The 20,830-nt window shown below is 54.9% G+C and overlaps 1 protein-coding gene across 3 annotated transcripts; it reads left to right on the top strand.

Moving 5' to 3' along the window:
- The first annotated feature begins 1,381 nt into the window (after positions 1 to 1,381).
- On the top strand, positions 1,382 to 20,573 carry Zfp316 (zinc finger protein 316). 3 transcript variants are annotated; one of them, NM_001107121.2, is given in 7 exon segments: positions 1,382 to 1,546; positions 6,460 to 6,576; positions 6,926 to 7,302; positions 7,447 to 7,538; positions 8,139 to 8,265; positions 8,691 to 8,804; positions 15,172 to 20,573. In NM_001107121.2, coding segments are annotated over 5 exon segments (3,051 nt in total). In that variant the 5' UTR covers positions 1,382 to 1,546; positions 6,460 to 6,576; positions 6,926 to 6,950; the 3' UTR covers positions 17,538 to 20,573.
- The last annotated feature ends 257 nt before the right edge of the window (positions 20,574 to 20,830 follow it).

The following is a 20,830-nucleotide window of genomic DNA, read 5'->3' on the forward strand; positions in this document are numbered from 1 at the left end:
ATAATTTTGGAAATGGGGGGGCCTTACTAAATTTCTCGGGTTGGGATTTCAAGCTTGCACCACTGTGTCTGGCTGCACGACTCTTGTAACACATGGCCTCCATGTGAAGGTCTGTTTCCCCACTTTCCCAGCTGCTCACTCGACAACAGGGGCCAAGGCTGTGGAGAGGGAGCACAGCGTGGATCGTGGCAGGAACACACACATTCATCACTCACAAGAGACTGGCTCCTCTTCCCTTCCCTGGGTTTCTAGCTTGTCAGGTATCCTGCAGGGAGGCAGATGACTTGCCAGGCAACCTGTCCGTGTAAAAACTCAGGGTGTGTAAGAATGCCATCACAGAGATAGCTCACGTGCACACATGTGAACACATATCCCAGTAAAGACAAGAGACAAGTAGCTTCCTTCCATGTGTGCCTGCATGTGTGTGGGCAGGAAGGAAGGGTGAAGTTCTGGTCCCTAGAGAACCCACAAATAGAGGCAGGGGTTAGGGCTTACCCTAAAATGAGTAAGGCTGTGAATCCTAAAGCATGAGAGTTTCACAAAGACTTTTCAATATAAGGGAGGGGCAGGCAAGGAAGAGAGGAGGGCAGAAGCTAGCACCCTGGTCTCCCCAGGATCATGTCCAGGGTTGGTCTCTGTAGGTACCTAGGGCATTTACTCCAGACATAGGTGGCCAGCAGTCTCGGGGTCCAGGGACTTCATAATAAAAGATGGCCCATTTGGGGCTACAGAGCACTGCCCCAGTGGCTGTGAATATATCATTGGGCTGTCAAAGTTCAACCTGTCAAAGTCATGCAAGGCTATTTCTCCATATTCCTTCCAGGTGTCGGGATGACAGACTAGGGAGTTGAAGAACATAAGTCTATTCTGGAGTCAATCTTCAAGCGTTCGTGAATTTGACTGCTATAGTCCACAGCAACCCCTCACGATCTGCCACACCCTTATCAGCACTGTCCTGCACACACAAGTAACGCCAGAAGGGTTCAATCTCCTGGCCACACCCTTGCCTATATCAGGGTCAGACAAGCGCTGCCTGAATATACACAGGGGGTCACTACCCTTCTCCACCATCATGAGATCCAGGGAGGGTCCAGTGGGCAAGAGGACGGGCTCGCGGCACATCCTGGCATGAAGGTAGACCCAGGCTGTCGTCTGGAGGAAAGAGATGCTTGCTGAGGCTGGCATGATGTCGTGGACATCTGCAAGGGTGGGCAGGGGTCTCCTGAAACATAGAGAAGCAGGTAATAGAGGGATGCTCGTTGCAAGTAGCCATAAACATCCTCCATGCATATGGGGGTGCAGCGCAGCAGCCCCCTGTCTACACTCAGAGCTCCGTTACGCCCCATGACCGGAAGTGCCCCCCCGTGGGCGCGGACAAGGCGGGGCCGGCAGGCTGCACTTCCGGTGCCCACGCGCCGCCGCCTCCTCCGCCGTCGCGCAGCTCGCGGCCGTCACTTTGTGTAGTGCGGGGGGGGTCCCCGGTGGTCACAGCCCCCCCACAAGTCCGTGTCTCGCTCCGGCTTGGCCGGGCCCGGGCGCGCGCGCGGTGAGTGGGGCGCGCGGACGCGGCAGGTGCGCGCGGGCGGGACGCGCGCGCTGGGGGCGGTGGCGGCGGCAAGGCTGGCCGTCATGGATGCTAAGGAGCTGGAGGCCTCGGGTGTCCGTGGGGAGATCGCGGGGCTGCAAGGCTTGTCCTTGGTGGGGTCGGAGCTGCAGCTGCACGGGCTGGCTCTTCCAAGCCCCTAGATCCCCCCAGTACCGACCTGGGCCTGCGCGGCACGTCACGGATGGCTTAACACCCCAGAGGGGAGCAGACTCTAGCGTGGGAGGGGGCGGGCCAGGGACAACTTGCACTGCACCCTTGCAAGGTGCTAGCGCCGCCTTCTCCAGCTTAGGGGCGGGTGCTGGGCTGGAGCTGCTCCCGCCCCCTGGAGAGACACCTTTCAAGGAGGGCTGTCACCACTCTGGCCCAAGCGTGTAGTGGATGCTAGGTTACACCCACCTAGAGGGAGGGAGAAGAGGGAAAGACTTTGTCCTGGCGCCCTACAGCCAGCTTTGTGACATCGAGGGGAAGTGGCTCAGCCTGCTTTATCTGTAAATGGAGGCTGGCCGGGCTGCTCTGCTAAATCTGATCCCCACACCCCAGGTGGGTGGCAGAATCTAGGGTGCGTTATGTGGACACAAGCAGAGAGAGAGAGGAGGTGCAGGTACCATCGAGGATCAGCCCAACTGCTCAGCCTGGGTGGGTGGCTTTGGCATTTTGTTCTGGTCTAGGAGGCTAGCGGGCCTGGTTGAGGAGCCTGGTCTGGGGGTCGTGGATGACATCCACGGAGCAACCCTGGAGAGTAGGGGCTCCAGAAACTGGCCAGATGGTGAGGATCATAGTGAACAGGGAAAGACATTCTGGACAATGTGGGGGCTACTGAGCAGGAATGAAGATAACTAGATACAAGTGTGCGTGCACGCGTATGAACACACACAAACATGCTCCTTCACATGGGTCCCCCTGGATTTGGGACTTTTCTGGAGTTCCTAACTTTTCAAACTTTACCATTGTGTCTTTGCACATTCCCTTCTCATGAACAGCGCTGCACCCCATCCTGAATGTCTGCAGCACTGTCCCCTAAGCTCAGGATTTTAGTGGAAAGATGGGTCGAAGTGCCTCAGGGGTTTTGCCTGATGTAGCTGTGAACTTTGCATTCTAATCCAGGATGAGAGGTCAAGGAGAATGGAACAGAAAGGCATTCTAGGGGCTGACTGGCCAGGATGGGGCTGAGAATATCCCAGGAGAAGGGGAACCCAGGGCCTGAGTTGCAGGAATATGAACTGACCTACCCGGGTCAGACTGGTTTTCAGAACTTGTATTCTGAATCCTGGGTGAAAGCACCTGGAGCATCAGGCCTTTGTTGGCTTCTGCCCTGTCTTCCCATGGACATTACAAACCTTAGAGGCTTTTAATAGTTTTCCCCCCTTCATGCTCTGTCCTGACAAGGAGCAACTCAAGGGAGGAAGCATTTGCTTTGGCTCACAGTTTAAAGGCAGCTGCTCACATGGCCTCCCCAGTCAGGAAGCAGAGAGGTGGATGCTGGGGCTTAGCTCACTCTCCCCTTTTCATTCAAACCAGAGCCCCAGCCTAGGGAATGGTGCCGCCCATGTTTAGGGTGGATCTCCCCACCGTGGTTAACCTAATCTAGCCGTTCCCTCACGGACATCCCCGAGCCATCTTTTCTTCTGTAACTTCACATCCTGTCAAGTGTACAACAGTAACCATAACAGGGCTGGTGCACGGACTCAATTTTATCCACTGTCTTCTTTGGAGACAGAGACTCTCCATGGCTTCTGGGGTGGGTTTTGGTTCCGTGTACCCTTCCCTCAACCGTGGCCTGCCTATTGTGGAGTGTGACAGTGGAGCCCTGACAATGATTTAAAAAAATATTCAATGTCCATGTCATTAACTATAGATCTCTGGGCCATGTCTTTAGTAAGTACTGGAGTGACTACTGTGTATCTGGGATAGGAAGTAAGGGGAAGAAATTGAGACTCTTCCTCATCCCTCGGTAATTTGTCCGTAAAGAAAATGTGCGTGCTGCCTGGGAAGAGACGTAGCCAAGGTGGGCTGCCTCTTCGTCCTCCCTTTTGTGTACAGTGTATCCACACAGTTTTGTGTGTGCATATGTGCATGCAGATACATACAGTGCACATGTATATAACAGAGGTCGGCATAGCTGTCTTCCTTGGTCACTCGTCATCATATTATTTGAGGCAGTGTCTCTCTGGTCCCAGAGCTTACCAACTCAGATTGCCTGACTAGCACAGCCCAGGGCTTGGTTTACGGATAGATAGCACTGTGTTCTGCATTGACACACACCCCCCCAACCCCCTTCTGGAGGATTGAATTCAGGTCTTCATGCTACTGTGGCAAACATGCGAATTACCTCCCCAGCCCCAGCTTTACTCCTTCCTTGGGTCCTTGCAGACAACAGTCTGGCTCCGGGAAGTCTGAAGTTGCTGCCCAAGGTGGTGGCCAGTGGATAGGCGTTAGCTCTGTGGGTGTCTGGGCTCAGCTTGGCTCTATAGCCTTAGGCCTGAGTAAGCCCTTCTCTAGGTCTGAGGTAGGTAGGTGGTGGTTGGGAAATCTCTCCCTTAGTGTTCTCGGTGCCTCTGGGTTCTGGCCAGGACAGCTAAGGCATACATCTATTCCTACCCTTCAGGCATCTTTCAACACCAAAGAGCCCTGGAAGCCTCTGATGCCTCTCTCTCTCTCTCTCTCTCTCTCTCTCTCTCTCTCTCTCTCTCTCTCTCTCTCTCTCTTTTTCTTTTCTTTTTTTGGAGCTGGGGACCGAACCCAGGACCTTGCACTTGCTAGGCAAGCGCTCTACTACTGAGCTAAATCCCCCCCCCCATGCTTCTCTCTCTCTCTTTTTTTTTTTTTTTTTGAAGGTTTTTTTTTTTTTTTTTTTTTTTTTGGTTCTTTTTTTCGGAGCTGGGGACCGAACCCAGGGCCTTGCGCTTCCTAGGCAAGCGCTCTACCACTGAGCTAAATCCCCAACCCCTCGATGCTTCTCTTAAACTTATTTCTGTGGCTTCAATCTTTGAGACAGGTGCTCCTGAATATAGCTCGAGATAGTGCTCGGGAACAAGACAAAGGGGACTTGTGGATGTCAAGAGTCCCAGCCTGTGGATTTGGGAGGAGGGGCATGACGGTTGGCACTGGCAGGGATGATCAGAGAGTTCCAGCTGCTAAAATATGGGGTGGGGTGGGGTTCGTTTAGTTTTGTTTTGATCTGTGTGTGTGTGTGTGTGTGTGTGTGTGTGTGTGTGTGTATGAATGATGTGTGTGGAGGCCGGAAGTCAATGGTTCAATAGCTGTCCACCTTAGGTTTTCTAAGACAGCGTCTGTCACTGAGCCTGGAACTCACTGAGCTGAATTGGCCACGTCAGCTGGCCAGCAGGTCCCATGGAACCTCGTGTCTCTGTCTCCACAGTACTGGGATGATTGGCATGTACCTCATGCCCAGCTTTTACATTCTAAAGAACAAACTCAGGTCGTCATGCATGTGAAGCAAGCATTTTACTGACTGACCCAGTACCAAAGTCTAGAGTTTAATTAAAAAAAAAAAAGTATGTGTTTTGCCTCCATGTGTGTCTGTGTACTACTTGTATGCCTGGTGCCCACAGAGAACAGAAAAGGACATGGGATCCCCTGGAACTGGAGCTACTGATGGTTGTGAGCCACCCTGTGGGTGCTGGGAATTGAACCCTGGTCCTCTAGAAGAGCAGCCAGTGCTGTGAACTGCTGAGCCATCTCCTCATCCCCTAGAGCCTAGGTTTTAAAGATGTCTGAACAGAAAGGGGATAGGATACAGTGAGCCCAACCTGAGCAGGCCGCTCATGTGTGTCCAAAGGAATACCAGGCACAGTGCTCCGACTTCTCATGGCCCTGGGCATCTTCACCTGCCACCGTCTGGTTTTAAGCTTCCTGAGGCAATGCTGCCTGCTGGAGGTGGCTGCAGGGTCTGGTGTGGCCTGGCATTTCAGGACCTTTTTGGAACTCAGCATGCTGGGGTGGCCTGCCTTGCTTTGCAAAATAGTCCCATTGAGATCTGAGATACACACAGGGTAGGTTCCAGGTGGCAGGGTGGTGAAAGGAGACATGGGAATGAATTTGTGAAAGCCACCGGGGCAGAGAGATGGCTCGACAGCTAATGGTGCCTGCTGTCAAGGCTCACGTCTTGAGTTTGATCCCCGAGACCCAAGCGGTAGGAGAGAACTGACTCCTGCAAGTTGTCACCCTGTCTTCACCGTTGCCATGACGTACGTGCACCACTATTCCACAAATTAAACAGCAACGAAAACATAATCAAAAAGGAAACACAATTACCCCACTCTGGAGATCCCCTGGGCTGGGGTTTTGTAGATAAGGAACAGTTTAGTGGCTATAGGACCTCTGTTCCTGTCCCCTTAAGCCCGTGGCTCTAGGCTCCAGGCCAGATTCAGCTAGACCGAGTCTGTGGCATCTTTGAGGGAGCAGGATTCTGTGAGCCTCTGAGGTGTTGACATCTCAACCATGCTTATTCTCTGACCCTCCAGTGTAAAGGAGGGTCACCTCACGTGTCACCAGTGATGAGCCAGGCTCCATCTCTGTGCCTGAGATTTGCACAGCACCAGGGGAAGATCAGTAGTCGAGTAATGCGTGCTCATGGCCCTCCATGTCTCTTTCTTTCTTTTTTTTTTTCTTTTTTTTTTTAAACATTTTTTTTAAAGATTTACTTATTTTATGTGAGTACACTGTCGCTGTCTTCAGACACACCAGAAGAGGGCATCAGATCTCATTACAGATGGTTGTGAGCCACCATGTGGGTGCTGGGAATTGAACTCAGGACCTCTGGAAGAGCAGTCAGTGCTCTAACCACTGAGCCATCTCTCCAGCCCCCTCCATGTCTCTTTCTTGACTTACAGACGGGGTTCTGAAAGGAAACAAGATCCTCTTCGGGCCCTGCATCTCCCCCAAGCCTTGTAAGTGCCTGTTGTCGACAGTCCTCGGGCCTGGCCTGGTTCATGTGCACCGAGGGCTGGGTAAGCCTCTTTGCTTTCTGTGTGGACCAGGCCGCCCTCTGTAGATTACACTCATGGATCAAACGTGGATCCCTGGGGCTGGCTCTGTTGCCTGCATCCCATGCTTCTGGTCCTGGAGGATAGACTGGGTTGGGATAATGGTGACTCACCCAGGAACAGGTTGGAGCTCCCACTAGACACACGGCTGCTGATGAGAGAACCCGGAGCCATGTCCCAGAGGCTGTTGAGGAGGGAGCCCCTTCGGTGGTGTTTCTGGGCCTGCTTGTTGCCCAGCCTGAGATGGCAGGTAGAGTTCAGTTCCCCCACTTAGCTCTTGTGGCCACCTTTGCAAAACGCCTCTGTGTTTCAGGCCACACGGAGGCTCTCTCCCGGGGATGATGGCTGCCCTTCATACTGCTCCAGACTCCCCAGATACCCAACTGGAGCCAGCAGAAGATGGCTCGGAATGTGATGCTGAGCCCGAGGAGGAAGAGGAGGAAGAAGAGGAAGATGACGAGCAGGGGAGAGAGGAGGAAGAGGTAGTAGTAGAAGAGGAAGTGGCCACACAGGTGCAGGAGGCGGCGGGAGTGGAAGTGGAGGCCAACTCAGCGGACACTGGTGGTGGCGATGATGGCGATGACGGTGATGTGGAGGAGGTGCTGGCAGAGGAGCAGACTCTGAGCTTAGGGACCCAGAAGCGGCTTAGCAATGGTGCTGATGCCAAGTCACCAGCTCTTCAAGGAAAAGGTAAGGACGGGACTCTGCCCCTGCCAGGGAGACGGAGAGGCTGGGGCCGTGAAGGGGGACCTGGATCTGAAGTGTGGGAGGACCCAGGGGCCCCACCCTGCTTGCCAGCCAGGTACCATTGGCTCTGAGCATTCTTCCTTTCAGCCCTGCAGGCCTCCCGGCTGCCTCCCACTACTCAGGGTGACGATCCAGAGGAAGAGGAGGAAGAGGAAGATGACGAGCATTTCCTGACTCAGGTGAGCTGCTCTCTGCATAGGCAGCTCTGGGCACCGATCAGCCTCTCTGTCCCCAGCGGCCTTACACCGTGGTCTGGAGCCCTCTGCGGGTGGGGCATCAGCGAGAACATGGCTTCAGGTTCCAGGCCCTGGGTTTATGTGGTGATGTTTTTCCCCAGGTCCCTGTGCCTTCCCAGGCCATCATGTTGTTTCTAGTACTGTAGCTCCCACCCCGAGTCAGGTTGGCGTTTTTTAGAATGGCTCTCCCTTTCCTGGGGTCTGTTTTCCTGCTGTTGGGTCAGGTGTTGGCACCCACATTCAGTTTGGTTGGTACCACCTGTCCATCCGAATCCCAGCCAAGGTATTTGCTGGGACCAGTGGGTGTGGCAGGGAAGGGATGTGAGGGTAGCAAGGGCCTCTGCCCTCTCTGAGTCTGAGGTTTTCATCTCTGGATAGAAGATGGGCCCCATCACAGCGTGAGAGGCCTGAGAGGCTGCAGTAGCATGTGGACACATGTGGTCCCATCTATGATGGGATGCTGGGCTTTCCAAGCTTATTTCAAATGGGTGCTGGAGGCAGGGCATCCCTTCAGCCTCTCTCCTGGGGCTCTGTGTTCCTCAGGGCCTGGTGACTTTTGAAGATGTGGCTGTGTACTTCTCTTTGGAGGAGTGGGAGAGGCTGGATGTGGACCAACGGGACCTCTATCGGGATGTGATGCAGGAAAACTATGGGATCCTGGTTTCCTTGGGTAAGGAAACCCCCCCCCAGCCCCCAGGGCAGTCAGTGAGGGCTCTGAGGGCTTAGCTTCTTGAGCCAAAGGACTTTAGAGCAGTCAGGCCATTTTGGCCTCTGGGTGCAGGGAGTCTGGAGTAGGGGAAGACGTGCTATGAAGCTGTTAGTCCACCGGCCTCTCAACCGTGCAGCCCAAGAAGCCTGTAGGTAGGAGCAGAAAGGGTGGGTATCCTGATGGAAGGTGTGGGGTGGGTGTGGAAGGACAGCTGGCTGGATGCAAGGCTTCCGGGGCGTGGACTATAGGAGCTCAGAGCAGAGGTGGTGGGAAGGGCTGGACTGGGAGGGCAGAGAGCAGAGGATTCGAGTGTGGACCGGGATGCCTTGGGCCCCATTGGAGCAGCCATCATCCCTGCAGCTGTCGTCTGTCCCTCTCCTGGGCAGGATACCCAATCCCTAAGCCGGATCTGATCTTCCACCTCGAACAAGGAGAAGAACCTTGGGTCGAAGACAGCCCCCATCCCGAGGAGGGAGACGTCGTCACTGGTGTCTACACGGGTGAGTGGGACACCAGCCTTGGAGGGTCATTGCTCAGAGCTGTGTCTGACTTTAGCCTTTACCAAGGCAAGCACTCAGCAGATCTTCGCCTGGTCCTCTACCTCCCTGAGAGGTTAATGCTAATGTCTTGGGGTCTGCAGTGGTTGTGAGGAGACAGGGAGGGCTGCTGTGTGCTGACCCCTGCCGTCCGCTCCCGAGTCTTGGTCCAGCTTCACAGAGCTCTAAGGGCTAGTGCACGTCTTTAGAGAACCTTCAGAGTCCATTTCGTTTATTTTTTTCTTCCTTCATAAATGAGTGGAGTTGGCAAACTGGCACAGAAACCCACCAAACCGTCAGTGTGGCTTTCCACACTTGGACCAACCAGTTTTCTGGCTTGCCCACCTATTTGGCCATAAGGGGTCTCCACTTCCTCCGCAGTCTCTCCACTTCCTCTGGAGCCATCCAGCCTGATTTTTCTCTTTTGAGACAGAGTCTCACTGCTTTTGGAGGCTCACCAATTGAGGCTGGCTGGCCCATGAACTCCAGGGATCCACCTCTCTCTGTCCCTCCGGGGTGTGCCACCATGCCAGCACCTCCTCTTCTGTCTCCCCCTCCACTGCCTTGCACTGGTTCAGGCTTTGCCTGTTCAACTCCCTGGGCCCCACATTATGCATACGGAGGATAAAGCAACTGAACTAAACCCTCAGACTCCACCCCGAGCATGCACATGGAATACGTTATGGGTTCTACACATCTCATGGGGTCTTTGGAGTGATGGAGACCCTTGCCTGAAAGGTGTCTCTCTGGGGGGCTGGGGTGTTGTCACCCGACGGTGGGGTTATATCATAGATGTGTATGAAAGCAAGAAGACGGGAAACCTCACTCTGGTGTGCTCATGAGTCCTCACAGCAGCGTACTGAGGGGCAACCAGGAATCTAGCCTTCCTTCAGATGAAGCCCCCAAACTAGGTAGTGTTCTTTTTTTTTTCCGGACCTGGGGACCGAACCCAGGGCCTTGCAGTTGCTAAGCAAGCGCTCTACCACTGAGCTAGATCCCCCAACCCCCTAGGTAGTGTTCTTGAGGGCCCAAGTGGGAGGTGTGTTCCATTCATGGACACGTCTAGAAAACCCACTTAGAGTGGGACACGAGTCAACCTCTTGAGTGTAGGTTCAGGGTGTGCCCTTGTGTTCCCTTGAAGGGTCCATGGGAGGAGTGTGGTCCTTCTCAGTGCAGGTGACACCAGGTAACAGGTGCCACACAGCTACACACCTGGATGGGAACCGGAAGCTCGTTGAGAGGACTGGCTAACTGGGTCAGTGGCTCTGTTTCTTCTGTGTTGGAGCTGGTGGCCCGAGATGTCTCTCAGCCTGGCTCTGTCTGCAGAGTGGCAGCTGGCAAAGGGTCCATGAACATCTTCTAAACAGTGGTTCTCAACCTTCCCTGTGCTGCAGCCCCTCATGTTGTGCTGAGCCCCAACCGAAGAGTTATTTTCATTGCTACTTCCTAACTATAATGTTGCTACTGCCATGAAGCACAATGTGGACATCTGTGTTTTCCGGTGGTCTTAAGCAACACCTGTGAAACAGCTGTTTGATCCTCAAAGGGTCATGACCCAGCACTCAGGAGGCAAAGGCAGATGAATCTGCTTGAGTTTCACGTGAGCCAGGGCTACAATGTCTCAAGAAAAAGAATCATGGGTGGGGTCAGAGGACAACCCCAGCGCTAGTTCTCACCTTCCACTTTTTGCAACAGGGTGTCAGTATGATTCACCACTCACATAGGGTCTGCTAGCTGCCTGTGGGCTCTCCAGGATTCTCCTGCCCGCCAAAGGATTAATTGATTAGACACGAGAACTACGCCTGGCTTTTCATTGGCACTTGGGGTTTGAACTCAGGTCCTCATGCTTGCATGGTGAACACTTTACTTCTGAGCTATTCTCCTCCCAGCCCCCAGTGCATGTCTGATGTGTCACATGACTGCCCATAGGGGATCCAAACGTGATGGCCGACTTTGGGGGAAGCCCTCAGGTCTTCCCTTCTGAAGATTCTGAGGATACTGAGAGGTTCATTGTCTGCCTCTCTTTTTCCTCTGTCCTTTTATATTCGTCTCTGCCCAGCAGTGCCAGCTGGGCACTGAGACTGTCTGAGTCTGTCCTGAGGCTGGCCATCTGGATTTCTAAATTAGTCCTGTAAGACAAGACTCTAACCTGCCTCTGTCCCTTGTGAGTTCAGCTGTACATGACGTGTGGGCGCCTGGCCTCGTCCCTTCATCAGGTGTTGTCACTTTCTGTGTGATGCTCAGTCCCACTGCCTGTCAGCCTGGTCTCTAGGTATCCTAGCCACCTCCAACTCTTCACTCCTGCATCATCCAGACAAGTTCATCCTCCTGACCCAGTTTCCACACCAGGGTCCTTGGTCCGTGTAAACACCCATGTGGTCTGGAGAGATCCCTGCCTCCAGTCTGCAGTGCAGGGAGTGCAGCCGGAGAAGGCCTACCCCAGTGGCTGCTGCCCCTTTCTCTGTGTCTGTGTGTCCCTGGCCTTATGACTTGAGACAGACCTTCCCTGCGTTCTTCCTCCCTAGCACTACAGAAGCTGTGCCGACTAGAGCAGGACTGGCCCTGTAGGGGCCACCCCGACTCCACTGCAGGCTTCTGCCCGTTTTCTTTTCTTGATGTGTGTGCATGTGTGCATGTGCACATGTGCAGTTGTGCATGGAGGCTGGAAGTCAACATAGGAGCTGTCTGCCTTGCTGAGGCAGGGTTTCTCGCTGGGATCTGGGGCTTCATGATTTGGCCGGCTGGCCGGTGAGTCCAAGGACTCTGTCCATGTCCGCCCTCCCTAGTCTGGATCACAAGCACATTGCCACATTAGCTTTTCACACACGTGTGCTGGGAAAACTCAGGGGTTTGTACTCGTGTGGCAAGTGCTAGGATTTACCATCTTCCCAGCCCCATTTCCGGAAGAAAAGGATAAAAAGGACACACAACACCCAGGAGTGGCCCCGTTTAAACATTAAGATATAGTTCAGTGGGTAGAGATGTGGGTTAAGCAGTGAGGATCCAGAACTAGCAAGTAAGCACAGCTGTGGTGGGGCTTGGGGCATGTCTGGAGCCCCTCACGTGACCCTTCTCAACGAAGTGCACGCTGTGAGCCTTGGGACAGCTGACCCAGCGGCTCTTGGCTACCTAGTGGTTCAGCTAAGCAGAAATGAGCACAGGGAAGGGAGAGCCACAGGGAAGAGGTCTGTTGGCCAGGGGCAGTGCAGGAACACCCCAGCAGGCAGTCCGGCACACAGCCATGAACAACTAGACACTTGAGAGCAGCGCTTCTCATTCTATGGGTCGAGATCTCTCTGGGGTCGCATTATCAGATATCCTGTATATCAGATATTTACATTACGATTCATGACCCTAGCAAAATTCATTATGAAGTCACAATGAAATAACTTTATCATTGGGTGTCTCCACAATATGAGGGGCTGTGTTAAAGGGTCACAGTTTAGGAACATTGAGAACCGCTGTTTTAGAGGGTCCCTGGAGGGAACCTGGAGAGTAGCGTCCTCTAGTCCTAGTCAGGGCACAAAGGGCTGGAGTTCTGTCGTTTCCCAGGTCCCTGGGCTTGGTGCAGGTGGGAGGGAAGAACAGACAGTATCTGGCAGAGAGGCTGGCTTAGCACCTGGAGCAAAGGGGCAGACAGATGTCCAGGTGCTGAGCACATGCTCTGATGAGGTGACAAAGGTCTCCATCTGGGCAGACCCAGCTCCAGTTAACACTAGGGCCTTGGTATTGAATCTGCACATCACGCATGAGACATCAAGGCCAAAGAATTGCTGGTTTTTTAGAGGCCACTCACCAGCAATTTGGGGGTGGGGGGCAACCCAGTGCCCATCCCCAGAGAAGGGCTGCCTGCCTCCAGACCTGTTTGCTTGTCCACAGCTTGGCTTAGGGGGCAGATGCCAGTTACAGGAGCTGGTTGCCTTTCCAAGCTGTAGTTCAGACACCTCCCTGGCAGTGATGCTGCCAGCATCTATAGACTTGCACACCACTGTAGAATGCCTCCTCCCTTGGGGACTGTCCCCAATAAGGGAAGGAACTTTGCCTGAGCTCATCTCCCACTGGAGATGGGGGTGGATGCTTATCTGGGCCCATCAGGACAACAGATTGTTAATGGGAAGAAAATGGCAACTTGACTAGGGACCTCAGTCTCCAACACCTTGTCAGGATCAGTGGTTCTCTACGACTGATGCCAGGCTGCCTCCAAGACAGCCAGCGCCCCACCCTGTATCCTTGGAAGGGACTGGTCGCTCAGGGTCTCTGGAGCAAAGATCTGGGTAAAGGGCCCAGCTTGACTCATGCAGTCCTCAGAGGACACATAGACTTGGGGCATCTGCCATGGGAGATCTCCTGGGGTGAATCATGGAATGAACTAGTTTCGGGCTTGTAAATCCCAGGACTGTGCATCAGAGGAACCTAGAAGACTCATACCGCCAGCTGCTATAACAAAGAGGCTGTGACCCAGTGACATTTGAGACATGGGGGAAACTGGTGACAGCCCACAGTTCTGAGGGCTTCAACTTACTACCCTCTACCAGCTCCTCTCCCTTTTCCCTTACTGTGAGCAGGAAACCGGTTTTACCAGGGTCTGGGTATCCCAAGCTCAGGGCATGGCTTGTGAAGATATTCTTGTGGCCATGCTGTGTAATTTGCTGGACAGTGGGCTTTGAGCCTGTGTTTTCCTGGAACCTTCACCTACGGTCAGATCCTTGGAGAAAGTGTTGGGTACAAGGCAGCCCTCACCCCAACTTCACTACCCTGTGGGTCTGGGTTTGGCCCTCAAGGTCACCTTGCTGCCCTCCCCCACCACCTGCTAGCTGTTAAGGAACACAACACACCATAACCCTAGGTTTCAAGTCTCACGGCACGCCTGACGCCTGATGAATCCTCACCTGAGACTTACAGAGACAGGCTCTGTGTGGTGGCTGTCACTGGAGATGGCTTTGAGCAAACACTCTAAGCAGGAAATGGGGGACCAAAGCTGGTCTCTCTTGGGGTTCTCCTTTCCCAGAAGGCCTGTAGCTTCCTGAGGGGTACCTTGGGGTAGAGCCAGCTCTGACTTCTCCAGAGTGGCCTCTAAACACCGCTGAGCACAATGCAGGCCTCATGCTTGCTGAGCGGTGCCAACCCGAGGTAGCAGTGAGTCCCCAGGCCTCTCAGAATTACCCACCCCACAGAGAGAACTTTGCAGAGTGGGGTGCAGGGGCTTACCTTCTAAGACAGTAGGCATCCCTGCTGTCCCCAGACTCTGGCCAAGTCCCAGCCTACCCTCTCAGCTCTTGCTAGAACTAGGTCCCGGAGAGTTGCAGACTGGCTCAGAAATCCAGGGACTTGGATTTGTTCCTCTGCATTGGCTTCCCTGCCTTACTGGGCTCATGGGTACGTGGCCGCCGGCCACTCCTCATTACTCTGGTGACAGCTGGAGGTAAACTGGCTTAACAAATGTTTCCATTTACAGCTTCTAAATTATATATTACCACAATGGTGGTACAGACTAAGAAAAAAAAATGAACCCATTTCCTTGCCATATGACAGTGTGCTCATCCCTATCTGTGGCTAGGCCCTTGCAGCTTCGTGTGTGTGGCACTGTGCTGTCTTCTCCTGTGAATAACATCTAGAATGCAGAAGGAGGGCTGCTGACCTTATAAGCCAGCTGTGGTTTTTTGAGACGTCTTGGCCCAGTCCCTGGCTTCTGTGGTCTAGGCTCACCCGGGGCCAGCAGCAGTCTAGATGGGCCACACCTCTGCCCTCAGATTCAAGTGGCTGGGAGGATTTTTCTGCCCTACCTGAGGGAGCTCAGCCCTTTCAGTGGCTGACTTCTGAGGGGGGTATGATGAACGAGGGTGGGGGGGGGCAGGTGCTCTGAACACTTCCAGTGTCCCTGTGTCTCCTGGGTGCATCATGGGGGCGTTGTCAACAGGTTCATTTCTGGAATGAGGTGGCCCTACAGACCTGTTTGTAGAGCCCACAGGTTCCAGAAAGGGCAGTAGTGAGTCAGGCTGTGTATCTCGATGGGAATGGCACAAAGTCCCAGGCGTACTCACAATACACACATCCTCTAAGCTGCCCCAGAGTTCTGCAATGCAGAGTTCAGGAAAATGAAGCCCAGGGGTGACCTCTAACCCGGAGGAACTCAAGACCCCACATACACGGCTCCTGGGCACTCTTTAAGGTGAGTTCTCCACATGGTTCTCCCTGACTAGCCGTTTCTGTCCTGAGTAGAAGGGAACTGTGGCATGCACCACACACAGACTGACTTAAGGGTCTGGCTGCCATGAAGGCCAATTTCCCTGCCAAGGTGAAATTGTACCGTCTTTCTCTTTTCATCCGTCAGGAGCCTGGTTCTGGAACGACGACCTAGAGGACCACGAGGAGGAAGATGATGAGGACTTCCTTGCTGAGATGGCAGAGGAGGAGAATGAGCCCCCCGGGCTGTGGTCTGCTGCCTATGGAGTGGGGGATGTGCCTGGGACTTGGGGCCCCGACGACTCAGATTCGGTGCAGACCCCAGAGGGTTGGGGACCCAACCCAGGCAGCCTTGGTATTCTGGCGGAGGAGGTTGAAGCAAAACATTTCCTGTCCGGTCGGGGGCCTGGGGAGAACTTTCTGGTGCCCTGGGCATTTCCCGCAGTGGCTGTCCCCATCGGATGTCCGGAGACCACTTGCGATGTGTGCGGCAAAGTGTTTCCTCACCGTTCGCGCCTGGCCAAGCACCAGCGCTACCACGCAGCGGTCAAGCCCTTCGGTTGTGAGGAGTGCGGCAAGGGCTTTGTGTACCGCTCGCACCTGGCCATCCACCAGCGCACGCATACCGGCGAGAAGCCCTTCCCGTGCCCGGACTGCGGCAAGCGCTTCGTCTACAAGTCACACCTGGTCACGCACCGGCGCATCCACACGGGCGAGCGGCCCTACCGCTGTGTCTTCTGCGGCGCGGGCTTCGGGCGGCGCTCCTACTTGGTGACCCATCAGCGCACTCACACGGGCGAGAGGCCCTACCCGTGCTTACACTGCGGCCGTAGCTTCAGCCAGAGCTCAGCGCTCGCCCGCCACCAGGCTGTACACACCGCTGACCGTCCTCACTGCTGCCCTGACTGTGGCCAGGCCTTCCGCCTGCGCGCCGACTTCCAGCGTCACCGGCGTGGTGGCGGCTGCACGGAACCCAGCAGCGGCGATGGCGCGCTTACCGCTCCACACGAGGTAGGGATGGCTCCCAACGAGGTGGAGATGGCAATCGCGGCCGTAGCCACGGCGGAACCCGAGGAACTGGAGTCCGGGCTCGCAGAGAAGAATGAAGAGCCCAAGGCTGGTGTGGCCGATGGAGACAATGAAGTTGAAGTCAGACAGGATGAGCAGGTGGTGGTCGCTGCGGCAGCAGAGGCGACTGTCCCCGACAGCAAGAAGGATCCTGAGCCAGACAGGAGGTTTCGTGAGATGGGCAACGGCCTGGCGGAGGGCGAAGGGCCTTCCTCGCACCGGTTCGGCTTCCATTTCCCCATGCACCCCAAGTCCTGGCTGCATCCGGACGGATTCCCCTTGCTGGGGTTCCCCGAGTTCTCTGAACGGCTGCAGACCGATGGGCGCCATCTGCCCGGTCCCCTGGGCGCCCCGCTATCCCTGCAGGGCATGGGGTTGGCTTGCGACCCGTTCCGTAGCGCGGGCCCCGGCGCCAGGGCGGATAGTGGCCTGCGAGCATTCGCGCCCGCCGTCGGCTCGTTGCTGTCGGAGCCGGCACCTGCCGCGCTGGCGGAGGAGGAGAGTCCGTGGATCTGCTCGGACTGCGGCAAGACGTTCGGGCGGCGCGCTGCGCTGGCTAAGCACCAGCGCTACCACGCGGGCGAGCGGCCCCACCGCTGCGCCGACTGCGGCAAGAGCTTCGTGTACGGCTCGCACCTGGCTCGGCACCGGCGCACGCACACGGGCGAGCGGCCCTTCCCGTGCCCGGAGTGCGGCGCTCGCTTCGCCCGCGGCTCGCACCTAGCGGCGCACGTGCGCGGCCACACGGGCGAGAAGCCGTTCGTTTGCGGCGTGTGCGGCGCGGGCTTCAGCCGACGCGCTCACCTCACGGCACACGGGCGCGCGCACACGGGCGAGCGGCCCTACGCGTGCGCCGAGTGCGGCCGGCGCTTCGGCCAGAGCGCGGCACTAACGCGGCACCAGTGGGCGCACGCCGAGGAGAAGCCGCACCGCTGCCCCGACTGCGGCAAGGGCTTCGGCCACAGCTCGGACTTCAAGCGGCACCGACGCACGCACACGGGCGAGAAGCCTTTCCGCTGTGCCGACTGCGGCCGTGGCTTCGCGCAGCGCTCCAACCTCGCCAAGCACCGGCGCGGCCACACGGGCGAGCGGCCCTTCCCCTGCCCAGAGTGCGGCAAGCGTTTCTCTCAGCGTTCCGTGCTCGTGACGCACCAGCGCACACACACAGGGGAGCGGCCGTACCTGTGCTCCAACTGCGGCCGGCGCTTCTCGCAGAGCTCGCACCTCCTCACGCACATGAAGACGCATCGCGGGCAGGGGGGCGCGCCAGCGCAGAACACCTCCGCCAAGGCCCAGGCGCCTGCCAAGGCAATACCGCCTCTGCCTCCATCGGGCTCGGGCTCCGGCGCTGGAACGCTGCTCGAGTTCGCCGGAGGAACCAGCTTCGGCTCCGATCCAGCGGCGTTCGCCAGCCCCTCGGGCACCTACGAGGAGAGCATCCTGTGAGGCCTGTCGAAGCGCGCGGCGTGTCCTCCGTCTCTTCCGCGGCCTAAGGATTCCCACTCTTGGGTGCTCAGGTCCCTTCCGCCCCAAGCTTCAGATCTGGCTTGGGTGCGCATGGGCCGCCATCCTGATCAAGACCGACCCATCCCTGGATCTGTGCTACAGGGGTGGTGGGATGGCGGGCAAGACCTATTAGTTCATCACGGATCCGGTTCAGGTGGCCTGTAGAGCCCCGCTGCTTTAGGAGTCTGTCACTGGGCTCTCTGGTGCATTTGGGTTTCTTGGTGGGTTTGACCTCCACCAATCTCCACCAATCTCTCCCTGGGAGATTTGGGGACCATCTTCCTGTCATTTGAGTGAGTCCAGTATGTTTTCAGAACCTAGTGCTGGCAGGAACCTCAATAGGTTTTGGGGGAAGTGGAGGTACCAACAGGGGAAGATTTTCTGTCGATTGTAGGTATTCATTTCCATCTCTTATATGACCGAAGAGTGTGGGAGGAGTTGAAAAAGCAAAATACCAAACGGGTAGCCAGGTTTCAGATGCTGTCAAGGTCCCTGGGGAGTTGGAAGCCTTATTCTTTGAAAATCCTCACTCCAACCCCTAAACACAGGTCCGACAAGCCCTGGCTACAACATGGATTTTGGTATTACTATCCCCTCTCAGTCTGTTCTCTAGTGGCTACAAGTAGCACACATGGGCATATGTGGGGTGCTGGTCTGGGCTCCTAGCCCCCAGCCTTTCCTAGCAGATCCCTCCCCTGGAGCAAGTGACTGTGGAGTCCTGCGTTCAGTCAGCCTTTCCACAGCACTGGGGTGGGCCCAGGAATCTTCCCTCTTATCCTGTAATAAGGGCCCTACATCCTCTGCAAGCATTTTCACTTGGCTTCTGGGGTCACCCTACACAAGAAGCGGGTGGTGTTTCTGCCATGGGTGGGTCCGTGGCCACAGAGGGATTGGCGGCTTGCACAGTGGTTGTCCACATAAGGGATTATGCCGATCTGAGCTTACAGCACCTTACTCTGCAAGGCCCCTGTACAGTGGACAGCCCATACTGTTGGCATCTGTGGAGGGTTCCCAGGAGCCTCTCCCACCTTCCATGAATTCTGGGCCAGTGTGACTAGGGGCTAGAGAAGTGAGATTTCCACCCAACTGCATTCCCTTTTAGACCTAGATCTGTTGTTGTAGTATAGACATGACCTTGGGGCCCAAAAGCTAACAGGCTGGCTGCTAGGTGCTGGGTGGGTCGTCCATGGGTGGGAGGAGAGCCTGGGTGGTGAGGTCGAATTGAGTGGGGAGGAAGACATGGGTCCTTGTTGTTCAGCAGTGGATGACACACATCCCTTTTCTCTTTCCATGTCTTCCGGGACGAGCTTCAGAACAAGCCAGGGCAGGGTGGTCTGTGAGGGTGCCATCCCATCCCTCTTAGTCTGCAGCCATAACCACCCTGCCCCCTCTCTTGTGGACAGGGGGACCTAGCTTTAATAAAGGTGGAGTAATAAGCTTTTGGACTGGACTCTACTTTTGCCCCACCTCGGTGCCTGTTAGTGACACTCACTCTGGAAAGCCCATCTCCTTTCTGACCCCACCTCCCACCCTTAGAGAAACCAGAATCAAATCTGGCATCACGGATTGGGCCTGCATCCACCACATCTTGCTGGGATACCTCACACTGCCAGGAATTTGGAACAACATACACAGGCATGACTGTGACTAACCTTCCAGGTTGAGAGCAGGCCTAGTCTCCTTCCTGGGAATGCAGAGCCCTGGCCTTGGCCTTGGCCTTTTCTCAGGGACTCCAGGGCTAACTGACTTGTCTACTCCAGATCCATAAAGGCATGACCACCCCAGAGCTCCCAAACAACCCCTTTAAACTGGCTTTCCTTAGTCTTCAAGCTGATCTTTTCCCAGTGGGTTTGAAAAAAATATGCAAACATGACTTGAGACATGGGGATGAAGGAAATTAGTATTTCCTTTAAAACCACAAACAGGCCAGCCAAGGGATGCAGTAGGTTGGCACAGAGTTTGCTTGATATTCCCACTTTTCCTCTCCAGAGCCCCATAAACCAGGGACGCTTGTCATCCCAGCACCCGGGAGGTGGTCAAGAGGATCAGGAATTCACCGTCATGTTCAACTCCATGAGTTTGAGGCCAGCCTGGGCTACACAGAGACCCTACCTCAAAAATAAACAAATAACCCGGACTTTAGGAGGCGGATGCTTTATAAGACAAAGATGGTTGAAAGGCCAAGCAGATCCTTGATAAAACTCACCATTGACTGCAGCTGGAGTTTTTCGTGTTGTGTCTGTCCTAAGACTGGAAAAAAACAAAAGGTCTCTTCATTACCAAGGAGGGTAAAGCCCCAGTGACCTCTGAAATGTGACCAAGGGTGACATTTGGAGGACTGCTCTTGGCCATTTCCTGCCTTGGCTTCCATTTTTCTTCTGACGTCCCTGATTTCTCAGCCTTTGTATTTTTTTCGTTCGTCTCTTTAGACACTTATCTTCTCTGTCTCTTCTCTGCTTATTCAACAGTTTTAGATTCAAATAAAAGTTTATCTTCCTTGTTCATTATTTCCCCTCAGATTATAAGTTAGATATGAATTGTAAGAACTCCCAACAGTCTGAGTCGTCAAGTTCACCTTCACACACCCCCTCCCCTGACAAGACCCATCCTACGCAGTACCCAGGCTCCTGGGCACACACAGCTCTATATGGTAGTGGTTCTGATTAACAACGTGCTTCAGATAACTGTTCGACAACTTGCTTTCCCCCACTTCTGTACTGTGTAGAATTCATGGTCACACATGCCTGATTCGAAGTCTCAACAACAGGGGGCAGCAGAGAGCGTTGAGCAGTCAAGAGCACTGGCTGGGCTTCCAAAGGATCCCTGGTCACATTCCAGCACCTGCCTGGCAGCTCTCAAGGCTTCAGTCCCGGGGACCTGACATCCTTTTTTGGCCTCTGCAAGCATGGGAATGTATGTGGTACACAGACATGCAGACAGAGCACCCATACACATAAATAAAAACCGAACAATTTACTTCATCGTGTGCCTCTCTACTTTCCCCATTTCAGATGTATTTTCCTCATTTCACCTGTTACAATTAGAACATGTGTCTCTTAGGGGTGTTTGTTAATTAGTTTGTCTGTTTTAGATATGTGGAGCTGGATAGACGGCTTGGGAAGTAAGGGCACTGAATACTTTTTTAGCCGAGTTCCTAGCAACTTCCTGGCTGACGAGCCCATGTACCTAATTTTAGGGGACCTGACCCCTCTTCTGACCTTTGAGGGATCCTG

Source organism: Rattus norvegicus, chromosome 12 (assembly GCF_021556685.1).
Source record: "Rattus norvegicus strain SHRSP/BbbUtx chromosome 12, alternate assembly SHRSP_T2T, whole genome shotgun sequence".
NCBI classification, from domain to species: Eukaryota; Metazoa; Chordata; class Mammalia; order Rodentia; family Muridae; genus Rattus; species Rattus norvegicus.

Excerpts from the sequence above, each read along its gene's own strand:
- Zfp316 (XM_087578241.1), top strand. The coding sequence starts at position 6,951 with ATGATGGCTGCCCTTCATACTGCTCCAGACTCCCCAGATACCCAACTG. Across the intron at positions 7,539-8,138 it reads ACGAGCATTTCCTGACTCAG|GGCCTGGTGACTTTTGAAGA; the intron begins GTGAGCTGCTCT and ends TGTGTTCCTCAG. Across the intron at positions 8,805-15,171 it reads CGTCACTGGTGTCTACACGG|GAGCCTGGTTCTGGAACGAC; the intron begins GTGAGTGGGACA and ends TTCATCCGTCAG.